The following is a 12,942-nucleotide window of genomic DNA, read 5'->3' on the forward strand; positions in this document are numbered from 1 at the left end:
CATAAAAGGGAATTCAAGTGTCAGCCCTTTTCCTGGCACTTGTGTATATTTATTTAAGACAATAGTACCTGTGCTCCACACATGAATGTTCTCTAAAAAGTACCCAGTCAAACTTCCCGCAGTTAGTAGAGAACAGCTCAAACTCCATTTTTTTCTTCTTCTGTACAGTACGATGTTTGGCTGCACGCCATCCGTTTCTACTCAACTCATCATCATCTGACCTCCAGGACAAACTATTCTCAATAGCCCCTACATATCTCATTTATGCACCACCAAGTGATGACATCAGTGTGGAGTGCTGGTCAGGATCATTTTGAACCACTAGAACGCAAAAAGCCAGCTGAAAATTACGAGCAAGGGCATAATGTATACTCAAACTTGTGACAATTGTTTGGTTATACGTGGTTGTACCACGCATAACAAAGATGGGCGGATTGGGTTATGATGGGGGGGGGTGACGCAAAAGCAAGAGTCAGCAAGAGAGAGCGGCAGGCGACGGCCTTGTTGACCTTCAAAGCGCAGACGAGTGCCCTCTCCATCCCGCCAGTGCCACTTGTTGCAGGAAGAGAGGCTCGTTGACTGGCCCCTAATGGCCCGCGGGAAACATGGGTCGGCAGGTTGGAGCCGTTGCCCCGGTGACCACGGGTGCACAGGACCACGGAAAATGGCGGTACAGAATCCCAAAAATGGGGGGGAATTCAACACGGGAAGAACGGGAAGCCTGGCTCGGGAAAACATATCGTCATTCAATCTGGGTTCCTTTTAGTCCAGAAAGAAGAAAGAAATGTGTCAAACAAAGTCAACATGGAAACCTTTTGTCCGTCTCAGCAGCCAGGACTTGATCAACAATCAAACAAAAGCTGCTTAATTAGCAGCCTGTTATGTAAAGCCCCTACGTAAGCACTCGCAGACCATAAACGTCGGGTACACCTGTACAATCTAACACAAGAACCCACAAGAATCCCATAATTGTACATAGGAAGTGCATATTTCGGCATTTGATTTGGCTGCGGTTCAGTGCAGGGGCGGATCCATTCTAGTGGGACACGGGGCCGCCGACCACCCCCAAAATCTTGAACTATTTGCCATCCCGCCTTTAACAGACAGCTGTGACGCAGCAGTTTTTCAAAATAACTGGAGAGATTGATAGATTTTTCGCATGTTTAATTCAAGTCCAACAATTTAACATTTTCTGTGAGCGGTCGTCGGAGAAAAAACTTTGGACACACCTGGTTATAGACTACACGATTGTATAGAATATAGAATTATTGTATGTATCAGAGGAAGATGAACCGGGAAGAATCGACAGAAGTGTCGGCAAGCTGATTTTCCGTGTTTATGTCCTTTAAAAGTGTCTACGAGTGGCAAAAAAGGTGTTTTATTTGTTTAAAACAGATCATAATCAACACAATAAAGCGGCGCTTTTTCCAGCAGTGTACAGACACCTTCCCATTCCATTACTGCATTAATACCAGTGAATTTCACCTCCACTTAATCCTCAAATACGTTCCCTGTAATGGAAAACATTATTGTCATCAAGGCCAGCTTTGTGGACTACGTTACAGTGTGTGTGTGTGTGTGTGTGGCAGGTAGGGTGGGGGCCGTAGCAACACACAGTCAATGGCTTTCTGCATTTGGGGGTGAAAAAAAAATGAGGAAAGAAAAGGAAAAATGCTTTCAGGGACTTTTCTGCATTCCACTTCATGAGCACAAACAAACGGAGCAAAAAGCCATTCTGCGGGGGAAAGATGGTGCTTGTGGTGGTGGTGTGTGCGCGCGTGTGTGTGTGTGGGGGGAGGTGGGGGGGGGGGGGGGGGGCTGTGGAGGGCAGATAAGGGGAAGTACAACGGGGATGCAAGCAGACATCACTGAGTGTAATTTATGAGATTTGGAGACTTTTTGGGTAGCCTGAAAAGGTTAAAAATTGGATTCTTTGGGTTTAGTTGGACTTTCTGAAATATAAAAGGAAACAAAACGTAAACGTTTTAAAGTTATTTTCATGTATTATCTATTTATTGAATTAAAGTATTTATAATTACTTTAAAAATAAGGGTTTTAAAGGATTGGATGCAAACTGTACATGTAAGTTAAGTCATTTATATTATTTGAATTTATCTAATATTAGAACTTTGTGTGGAATTACATTATATTTTTTTCACTGTAATTATGATTTTTTATTTTTATTGTATATGCAAATATTTGTCCCTTGCACTAATACCAAAGATTTGCCACGATATTGGTTACGTGTGCAGTCTAAAGACAAAATATATTCTATTTTTATTTTATTACAGCAATTAGCTTTTTTATATTGACTACACAAAGCAAAGCAAGTGCATTTATATCGTGCATTTCATACACAAGGTGACTCAATGTGCTTTACATGTTTAAAAGCTTTAAAAATAAAGACAATACAAAAACCTTAACATGAAATGAAATACAATAAAAAAACGTACAGTACAAGAGAGCAACTAAAAGTGGCAAAAAAGCATGAGGAAAAAAGAAAAGAAAAAACAGAGAACTATAAGTAACCTTATTGGTCATAAGGTATACCTACACATTGTAATAACATACTGTCATGGATAGGGATTATGAATTTTTGTTGCATATTAGGTGTGTTATTTGATTTTATATTCATATTTTATTTAATTATAGTAAGGATGACTAATGTGTGTGTTTTTAGTTGATTTTTGAACGTAATTTTATCATAGAAATGATTGTCAAACTTCTTTTTGTATATCAATGTTACATTATTGTTATTATTAGGGTTGTAATTTGCAGTGGTGGATGAGGGGGTGAAAATATTGCAAAGTATGCAACACGGCAAATACAGCATTATACATTGCCTTTGTAAATGTGGACTCTTTGAAAGGCGTCTTTTGTTGGCTGTCGTCACATTGAGCAGGTGTACCTAATGAGGTGTCCAGTCTACATCCACTTTACATTCGGACGCAAAATCTCAAATTGACATTGACGCTTCTTGCCCACTTTTGTGTTTTCTTTCCCTGTCCATCCTCTCTCTCTCTCTCTCTCTCTGCATCCCTCCCTCCCTCCCTCCCCCCTCCTCCTCCTCCTCCTCCATCTTGACACAGTGCACTGAGCCTAATCGTGGATAATTGGGTGGGAGTGGCGGTGGGCCGGCCCTGCCTTTGTGCGCAAAGGGCAAGTGGTCAAGTTAATGGGGCCCTTGTGTCGAGTCGGGGAGCACTCTGTCTCTCTTTTTGTCCACCCTGCGTTCGATCACTCGCTCGGCCACTCAATCACCTGCTTTCACGCTTATTTATTTATTTGTCTAAAGAACGCTGCTTCGATCTAGTCTCGCCATTTTTTGCACTTTCCTCCCTCGGTCTTCTCTCTCTTTGCTCCCTTGTTCATTCAGTCCTGTCCAGAGACGAGTGCAGGGGAGGAGAACGCGGAGCTCTTTAAAATATCAAAAGACAGATCAGGAGGCCTCAGTGTAGTCCCTCCCTCTCTGACAACCTTCCCTCCTTCCTCCTCCTCACTGATAAACAGAAGAGTGAGGCTGCAGGATTAGCTGCACTCCCTCCCTTCTTTATCCCTCTCTCTTTTATTCCCGAGGAGGGGAAGACGGTTGACTGGGCTTGATATGTGTGTGTGTGTGTGTGAGCGTGTTAGCTTGTCTGGCACCAGCTTAGCCTGCAGGAGGCCATTGTGTTTGAAACTCAGGCCGCAGCCAATCGGGGAGCCCGAGGAAACTTCATTACATCTGTAAGCATTTAATGCCTTAACTCTCGACAAAAAGAACACACACGAGGTGTCGACACGCCGCCTTTGCCAGAGGAACGTCGTTCCGCAATGACGAACGGTGGGGCGTAAATGTGTAAATCGAGAGGAAAAAAAAAGTCCCATTGTCTCAAAATGTGTTATTTATTTGTGTTAATTGGCTAAAATGGGCGGCACGGTGGCCGACTGGTTAGAGCGTCAGCCTCACAGTTCTGAGGTGCGGGGTTCAATCCCCGTCCCCGCCTGTGTGGAGTTTGCATGTTCTCCCCGTGCCTGCGTGGGTTTTCTCCGGGCACTCCGGTTTCCTCCCACATCCCAAAAACATGCATTAATTGGAGACTCTAAATTGCCCGTAGGCATGACTGTGAGTGCGAATGGTTGTTTGTTTCGATGTGCCCTGCGATTGGCTGGCAACCAGTTCAGGGTGTACCCCGCCTCCTGCCCGATGACAGCTGGGATAGGCTCCAGCATGCCCGCGACCCTAGTGAGGAGAAGCGGCTCAGAAAATGGATGGATGGATGGATTGGCTAAAATGATATTGCGCTGATTAACAACAGTGAACTCAAGGTAAATAACACCCAAAACTTGTATAGAAGGCCACCACACTAAAGCGGATATCGAAAATACAGTGAAACGTCTACAGTCAGACGCAGGATTTCGGACATTAGAACAATTTATCCTCAAAGGAAATCAGAGAAATGGTAAATAACGTTTCAGGGTCAAACTGTCATCATCAGAAAACCTTTCGTAACCATCATATGAATGTCAAAATAAGTTACCCCCGTTAATATAATTTTGTCAACAATGAAGGCCAGACACGGCTCATTTTTTAATAGTCACATAAATGTGAAAAGAAGTAAACCACTACAAAACAGAAACTAAAAGAGTCAATGGCATAGATTTGCCTGACAAGTTGAATTTTTAAACTTTCTTAATAGTCACACGAGCGTAAAAAGAAGCAAAAGGTAAACACAATAAAAGAGTCTCCCTTAACTTTATACAATAAGTGAAAATTTCAGGTGTGAAAACATAGCGCCATTGGAAATCTTGGAAACGGAAGTAATTAGTTCAGAAATCTCTGAAGAAAACGTTTTAACATTAGCCGCTGGTAATATGAAATAATCATGTCAATGATGAAGGTGAAATACAATGCTGATGCTTCAATTTTTTTTGTTAATAGTCACAAGTGTAAAAAGAAATCAGCAACTATTAAACACGTTTTAAAAAAAAAATAGAACCATCTACTTCAACTTTAGGAAAGACTAAGGATTTGGGCGAAAAACAAATCCCCAGAGGAAATAATGGAAATGGAAATAATCTGTTCTGTATCAAATAACATTTGAATGCATGTAGCCCACATACAAGTGTAAAAAGCTAATGTAAAAATTGAATAGGTCTTAACGTTGACAGTGAAGGCGAAGTCTGGAGTTTTAACACCCAAGTGCTGTTAAAGCCAAAGAAAAAGCAAACCGTGCGCAGTTAATCCTGTGATGCTCTCGTGAGCTACGGCGAGTTCGCGCGTGATGTCATTAAAGTTACAATTTTTGTACGACCTCATCGGCGTTCGACTTTAAAGGTTACAGTGTTTCAAGTGTAACGGTTGCATACATAACCCATAAATGACACACACACACACAAACAAAAACAAATAATGCCAGAATAATCCAGAAATTGCTTGACGTCATCACGTTGGAGGATTGCGACATGATGTTAACCTCCACAGTGCAAGGCTGGGAAAGCAGCTTGGACTCGACCCCGAGCGGCGTTTGCGACGTGTGAAAAGGGGAACAAATACTAGCAATATGGTCATTGTGTTGGAATTCATCTGGATTAGCGAGGGGGGAGCGAGGCCAAATGATTCGTTGTGACCGCGGTTGCATCAATATTGTGCAAACGTCTTCGGCCACCGTGAGACGTGCTATTTTAGCAATGCTATATAATCACCAGATAGTATACAGTATAGAACCACAAGGTCATGCTATGTGGCAGAGCGCAGACCTCCGCCAAGGCCAAACAAAGGTAACAACAACAAAAACTCATTTTTGGTTTGTGTTTTTGTATCTGTTTGTCAGTTGACATAGAATTCTGAGTTGTGGGGTCAAAAATAGTTTGGTTACTTTTCTATTGTTTCCAAACAAAAATGTTAATCAAAAACGAGAGGTGCAATGATTAATTGACAACTCATCGATTATCAAATTAAGCGATAATGATTTTTGATAATCGTTTTGAGACTTTGCTTGACTTGAAATTGTCCAATTCGGAATTACAGCCTTACAACAGTAAACATTAATAATTCTATGTATTATAATAGTAAAGCAGACTGCAATCTTAGAGTTTCCTTAAATAAGACATTTGGAAAACATTTCCCAACATTTTTGCCTATTTTCATGTTATGGATCAAACCAGCAACTGAATCGTAAACAATATATGTTTGTGCATTTTCTGCACTGTGAATTAGAAATAAAAATTCACACAGCTCTTGTTGTGTGATTCTGCATGCGTACCTAATGTTGTGGCCTTCATGGACTCCGGTCAGCTGTGGATCACAGTGAATTATGGAGCCCAAAAACAAGTCATTTTGAATAGGAAGGAGTTATTCATAAGTCTCACTCAAAGTTATAGAAGGCAAAATAGTTTTACTGCATGCAGGTGAATACATTCAATAACTAATATGCATTTATGTCAACTACTTTTTGCAATGGGTAAACATAAGCATGGCTAGAAGCAAGTGTCAAGTCCACATACAAACAAAGATATTTTTTAAAAGCACATCTAGTTTTCTACATTCACATGTTAACTGCATTTTAGGTTACTGAAAATCAACACTTGAGAAAAAGTATTATTTTCGCCAATTTTATAATCTAATTTGATATAAGTACATTATAAAAAGCAGACTCCTCACATCTCCAAAACCATTACTTTTCAGTTTTCATGTTTGTTGAGCCTCTAACATTGCAGCATGAAAGAGAGCAAGCCATTTCCAATACTTTGGATTGGTTAATAGTTTGGAAAAATAACAGACCCACGTGGAGGCTGACTAATAGTATCGAGATGGGAAAAAACATGAAATTGACCAAATTTGGACATAAGATGTTTCCACCCGACAGTGAAGATATGATTCCCCTTTTCTTTTAAGAGTCACAGGGCCATCTGTGGCTTTGGTTTACTACAAATGTGTTTTGTAAATATTTGGGAAAAATACAAACTATATTTTTTTAAAGACGAAATAAGGCACACTGACAGCTAACAAAAACAGCGCTGTGGCAATGAGTGTGTTGTTGTTGTTGTGACTTATGCCTTGTCCCATGTGTAGGAGAAGCCCATAATGTAATAGCAGCCCATAATGTAATAACGGCCCATAATGTAATAACGGCCCATAACGTAATACATTTGCCCTTTTTAAAATGTAATAGGCCCATAATTTAATAACTGGCCAATCAGGTAATCAAAGTCCTGAACCTGTAATGTAATAACTTTTGGCCAATAACGTGATAACTTATTACATTATTGGCCATGACAACAAATATTTGCCAATGTAATAACTGAGCCCATAATAATATCACTTTAGTTTTTAATTGTATCTTATTGAGGCCAGTTACGTAATGTAATGATAATGGCAATAGTAAAATGTTTACGTTATAGGTTCAGTCAGGACTTTTATTACAATACTAGCGAGTTTTTACATTGTGGACCTATTATAGTTTAAAAAAAGGGGCAAATGTATTATGTTATGGCCGGTTATTATGCTATGGGCTTCTACACCATGGAACGACTGTGTTCAGTAGCCCGGTACTAATGTGACTGATTCATGAACTGGCTTATGACCCGTTGGGAGGTGATGATGACCAGAACGTTGAAAAGGGTCAAAAAGTACAAATTTGCTGAGCACTATACAGTAGAGCTTTAGTGCCACATAGTATCCTTCACAGATATGTTGTCTCCAAAAGAAGGACGTGTGACGATATCGATCCTCACTCGGATCACGAGCGGATCACAGTGTTGATAATATGCTAAGGCTCACACCACCGCCGACGGGTAAAGCCGAGTCCGTACTTGGTCGCTTTACTGAGCTTGCGCTCCTTTGGTCAGCGTGAGGAGCAGCGGGTAGTGGATGTTCTCGTCGTACGCTTCTCTGCCTTCTCGCAGCATCTGAACATGGACAAAGCACAGAGGAACAGGAACACACTGTCGTCAGTTTACGGTGGTGCCTTGAGATAGGAGTTTACTTCGTTCCGTGACTACGCTCGCTACTCAAAACACTTGTAACTCAAATCATCTTTTCCTATTGAAATACATGGAAATGGCATTAATCCGTTCAGGCCTTCCCCCCAAAAAACAAAAAAGATTACTTTAATGAGGAAAAAATAGCACTCTCCATCATATTATATATATTATATAATTAAACAGAATTAAAAGAATTAAACAGTTTTGTCACACTGCATCAATTGAATGGCCATCAATATAAGACAGACAGTAAGATATACTGTTCATTGAGATGTCTCAACTCCTCGGATCATCAGTGCGACACTATCAGTTGTTCTTTGCAGAGGATAATGTACGACTGTGATTACTGTTATATTGTCTGTCTCCATGAGTTGCTGCACATTTGTGTTCATGTTCAAGCTGTTGCTTAAAGCGTTAAAGCACTGCAACATACAGGTAGATGCTATTTAGCATTTGCATTCATTTTACAGACATCAAATATTGCAAATTGCACTCTAAATTCTGAACATTGTTATTTTATAACCCGGTTTATATTAAGTATATTCATAGCCGGTTCCTTATGTACACTTTTATTGGTACCTGGTTATTTAGGTACCCAGTTACATGGTTTTAGCCATTACTTTGGTAGTTGATTACTTTGAAACATACATGTATTTTTTGGTATGTACTTATTGTGGTATCGGTTTACTTTTGTATTGGGTTATTTCAGAACCTGCTTTATTCAGTACCCAGTTATTTTGGTGCCTGGATAGTTTTGTATGTGGTTATTTTAGCACTTGGTTCTTGTTAGCTCCCAGCTTATCTGCAGTAGATACACAGTTATTCTGAATACCTGGTTCATTTTGGACGAGGTTATTTTTGTACCTGGTTTATTCTCTTCTTTTCCTTTGGTTTTACCCAGTTCATTTTCGACTCGGTTATTTTGGTAGCTGGCTACTTTGACAGCCAAATCCCCCTCCTCCATTGCCCTTCATGTCCGTTATCTCCCCCGCAGGCACCGGCCGGTTTTTGAGCCTGTGACCCTCCCTCCTTTAAAAAGACAAGGAGGAAGAAGAGGGCGAGCCAGTGGCCCAAGGGGCGCATGGGCGTGGAGGGCAGCTGCCTGTAATACCCCCCCCCCCCCACCCCCCACCCCCCTCCCAACCCCAAAGGGCGCTATGTTCGGTGCTATGTTAAGCAACATTCACATTGAAACGCTATTGGGCAGAAGGAGCGAACGAGGCGATGCAAGACGGAGGGAGCGGGGACGGAAGGGAAGGAAAAAAGGTGAGGGAGGAGGGAGGGAGCGAGGGAGGCTGAGCGCCGGATGAGGTGAAAAGTTTAACAAGCAAAGCTGTTCCTCCTGATCGCAGGCTGCCTAATCAGCTTCATGGGTGGCTGACTAAATCGCCTCTCAAACCTGAACCACCGCTTCCCCACTGCCCCCTCAACCTTTTCTCTCCATCTCTCTCCTTTGTTTTTTCTTTCCAAGGTGCAAGTCATTTATTTTAGTGCCACTTTCGCTGCTGCTTTTGTGCCCCCTCTGGCTCTCTTGTGAGGCCCCCACATTTCTACATCTCCACTTGCCACACCAGGGACTAAGTGGACAAGGTGGGACTTCAGTTGGGAGGGGGGGGATCACTCTAATGTCTGGGGTCTCTATAAGAAAAGATGTTTCGACCAAATCACACTGTTCAGTTCAACTGGCCACAGTATCGTATGACTACATTTGGTACCCTGAGAGGCCAAAATCTGATATGATACAGGTTATTTCGGTACCTAGTCAATTCCAGTACCAGCTGACTTTACCGACCAGTTATTTTGGTACCTCACCGGTTAAATAAGTGCCTGGATATTTTTGGGCGACACGGTGTAGTACTGGTTAGCACATCTGCCTCACAATTTCTGAGGACTGGGGTTCAAATCCCGGCCTCGCCTGTGTGGAGTTTGCATGTTCTCCCCCACGTGCCTGCATGGGTATTCTCCGGGCACTCCGGCTTCCTTCCACATCCCAAAAACATGCATGGTAGGTTAATTGGCAACTCTAAATTGCCCGTAGGTGTGAATGTGAGTGCGAATGGTTGTTTGTTTGTATGTGCCCTGCGATTGGCTGCCGACCAGTTCAGAGTGTACCCCTCTCACCCAAAGATAGCTGGGATAGGCTCCGGCACGCCCGTGACCCTAGTGAGGAAAAGCGGTACAGAGACTGGATGGATGGATATTTTTGCACCTTTTTTTTTTTCTTCCGTATATTGGTACCTGGTTATCAAGGTTATCAGTTACTCTGGTGCCCAGTTAATGTTAGTACCAGGTTACTTTGTTACCTGTTTTTTATGCTACCTGGTATTTTTTTCCACACTATGTTCTTTTGATCCTTTTAGGTACTTGACTATTTAAGTACAGTACCTGGTTCTTTTGATACCCAGATATTCTGGTACCCAATTCATTCTAGGGCCTGGTTATATTGGTACCTGTATTTTTCCTTACTTTCTTATTTTGGTATCTGGTTACTTGAGTACTTGTTTGGCGGTACTTATTTTTTTTTCTCCCATGCACCCAGTCATTGTCTTTGCACCTGGTTCGTGGTGCCTGGCTATTTAAATACCCAGTTATTTTACTACCCAGTTGATTTCAGTACCTGGTTACTTTTGTACCTCAGTACAGTTTTTTTTTTAGGTACCTTTTTACTCCAGTACCCCATTATTATTTTCACACCTGGTTCTACTCTTCCCTATTTTGGTCCCTGTTTTGTTTGGTACCCAGTTCACTTTAGTAGCGGGTTAATTTTGTTCCTGGTTATTTTCATACCTTGTTCTTTTTGTCTCTTTTAATTGGTACCTAATTATTTAGGTACTCAGTTCCCTAGCTTTACCTGTTTTAACTGGTACTCAGTTATCATGGTTATTTAGGTAGCTAGTGATTTTGGCACAGTTATTTTGGTACTTGGTTATTTGGAGTCTGTAAGCAGTTCACTTGGCGACTCTAGAGTAGCGTTTCCCAATCTTTATGGAGCCAAGGCATCTATTTTACATTAGAAAAATCTCACAGCACACCACCAAACAAAAATGTCACAAAATGTATGAATAACGAAATGATGATTGCATCTCAATTTATTCACTTAATCCGTGGAGAATGTGGGTCTGTTTAACTGAATACAAAGCTGATATATTTGCAGGAAGCCATGACTTATTCTTTTGTATGAATGGCAACAGGTGGATGCACAGGCTTAGTGTACCTTCTGTCATCCAATGGAAGAGCAGTTCATTGCTCTGTTTGTCACTTTACAACCCTGGCATAGATAAATGAGCAAAGATATATTTGTAATCAACAAATAATGGTTTTCAGAAAAATTAAGCGGAATTGCTTAATTTGCCGCCGCAGCCTTGATGATCTCCCAGAGGAAACTAGTGCGCCACGGCACGCTGCTTGAGAATCACCGTGGCTGGAGAGTCATCAGATTTCTTCGGGAACGCTGCACAGGGGCCACATTTACTTTTGATGAAAAAAAAATGGAGACGTGAACCAAACTGCACCAAACGGTACTGCTTTGTTAAAATGGGAGGAGACGGATACAGCCAGAGACGCCAGAATGTGTTTGTGTGAATAAAGAAGTATGCTGTGATGGAGGAACTGTAGGGAGATGGAGGCGCTAAGGGGGAGCAGGCTAAAGTTTGGTGAGTCAGGAAGGCAGCGGAGGATACTTCTGCTTATGCATGTGCAAAAGACGGGGGGATGTACTCGTGTGTGTGTGTGTGTGTGTGTGTGTGAGGGAGGGAGGGAGGGAGGGAGAGAAAAATTAAAATTCATGACTCGCTCTTCACAACCATTTGAGTAACAAGATTAAGATGGTGGGTTAGAAAATAGCGCTGGCATTATCAGGCTGCTTGCAGTCCCTCCAGCTGCTTGCCTCTCTATTCCACAACAGTGGGGATAAGAGGATAACGCGCTAGCCCTGTCTGCCTGTCGCAGCATACACACACACACTTACATTTTGGGGGGGGAGTCACTTTTTTAACTTAAAATGCAACGTTGGAGATGACAATATTGTATCCCACTTGGCAACCCACAAATGTGACCTGTACTTTTTATACATTAAACAAAAAACAGAATATGGCGGTTGTGAAATGCAATTCCCCTTGAGGGATTAACATTTTTGCAATAAATAACATCCAAAATGACTCCAATGTATCCTGGGGGGACCCTGGGGGAATTAATGCTCTGGAAATAATCCCCTAACCTCCTATGGAGACATTTTTAGTTGATTTTTACTGTTGTGGTAACGGCACAGTCCTACCAATGAAAGTGTTTGTGCAATATTCCACTAAACTGTCACACTGGATTATGATGTTGAAATGCAATTACCCTAAATGTGTTTTTTAATGTTTTACAGATGCAGCACAACTGTGTGATATAGGCTGTTTTTGTTGAAAATGTGTTGGAAAAAATGTACAGTTGGGGAAAGTGAGGCAATAACACACACCTGATAAATTTTTTGGGGATGTCAGTATGACTTGTACATGCATTTTAGTGTCAGTTTTCCCACAGAAAGAAACATTTTCTTTTTCTTTGATTGTCTTAAGCCGACGTGACATGCAAATCAGTGTGTGTGTGTGTGTGTGTGTGTGTTCCGCTGCAGGTTGTGATATTCTTATTTCTCGGTCCTCCCACTGCAAGTAAACACATTTAGTCGAGGAAAGCTAATCTGTAGTGCAAATGAGGAGCAGCTGCTCATTGGTTTGTGTGTGAGTATGTATGTGTGTGTGTGTGTGTGTGCGCGCGCGCGTGTTTTACTCCTGCATGTTTGGGTGTGATATCATCACATGGTGTGTTTGCGTGTCATGTCTCGCCAATATGCCGTCTAAGTGATGTCTGGTCTGTGCAAGCTGGTGATATAACTCTCTTTTTTTTTTTTTTTTTTTAGCAGTGTGTCCATGTGTGTTACGATGGTCAGTCTGGGGCATGCACACACAAAGACATCACACATACACGCGCACACAC

The 12,942-nt window shown here is 41.7% G+C and overlaps 1 protein-coding gene across 6 annotated transcripts in view; it reads right to left on the reverse strand.

The window, feature by feature from the left end:
• Positions 1–3,068: 3,068 nt before the first annotated feature.
• camkmt (calmodulin-lysine N-methyltransferase) overlaps positions 3,069–12,942 on the reverse strand; it is a 126,250-nt gene continuing 116,376 nt past the window's right edge. For 4 of the 6 annotated variants that reach the window (XM_061790970.1, XM_061790971.1, XM_061790972.1 and 1 more), the window contains one exon: positions 3,069–7,890. Coding sequence is in view for 1 of the 6 variants with exons in the window: in XM_061790973.1 (XP_061646957.1) it covers positions 7,804–7,890 (87 nt within the window). In the remaining 5 variants the exon portion in view is untranslated. The remainder of the gene's footprint in view (positions 7,891–12,942) is intronic. The other 2 variants (XM_061790968.1, XM_061790973.1) reach the window with 2 other exon arrangements.

Source organism: Phyllopteryx taeniolatus, chromosome 11 (genome assembly GCF_024500385.1).
Source record: "Phyllopteryx taeniolatus isolate TA_2022b chromosome 11, UOR_Ptae_1.2, whole genome shotgun sequence".
NCBI lineage: Eukaryota > Metazoa > Chordata > Actinopteri > Syngnathiformes > Syngnathidae > Phyllopteryx > Phyllopteryx taeniolatus.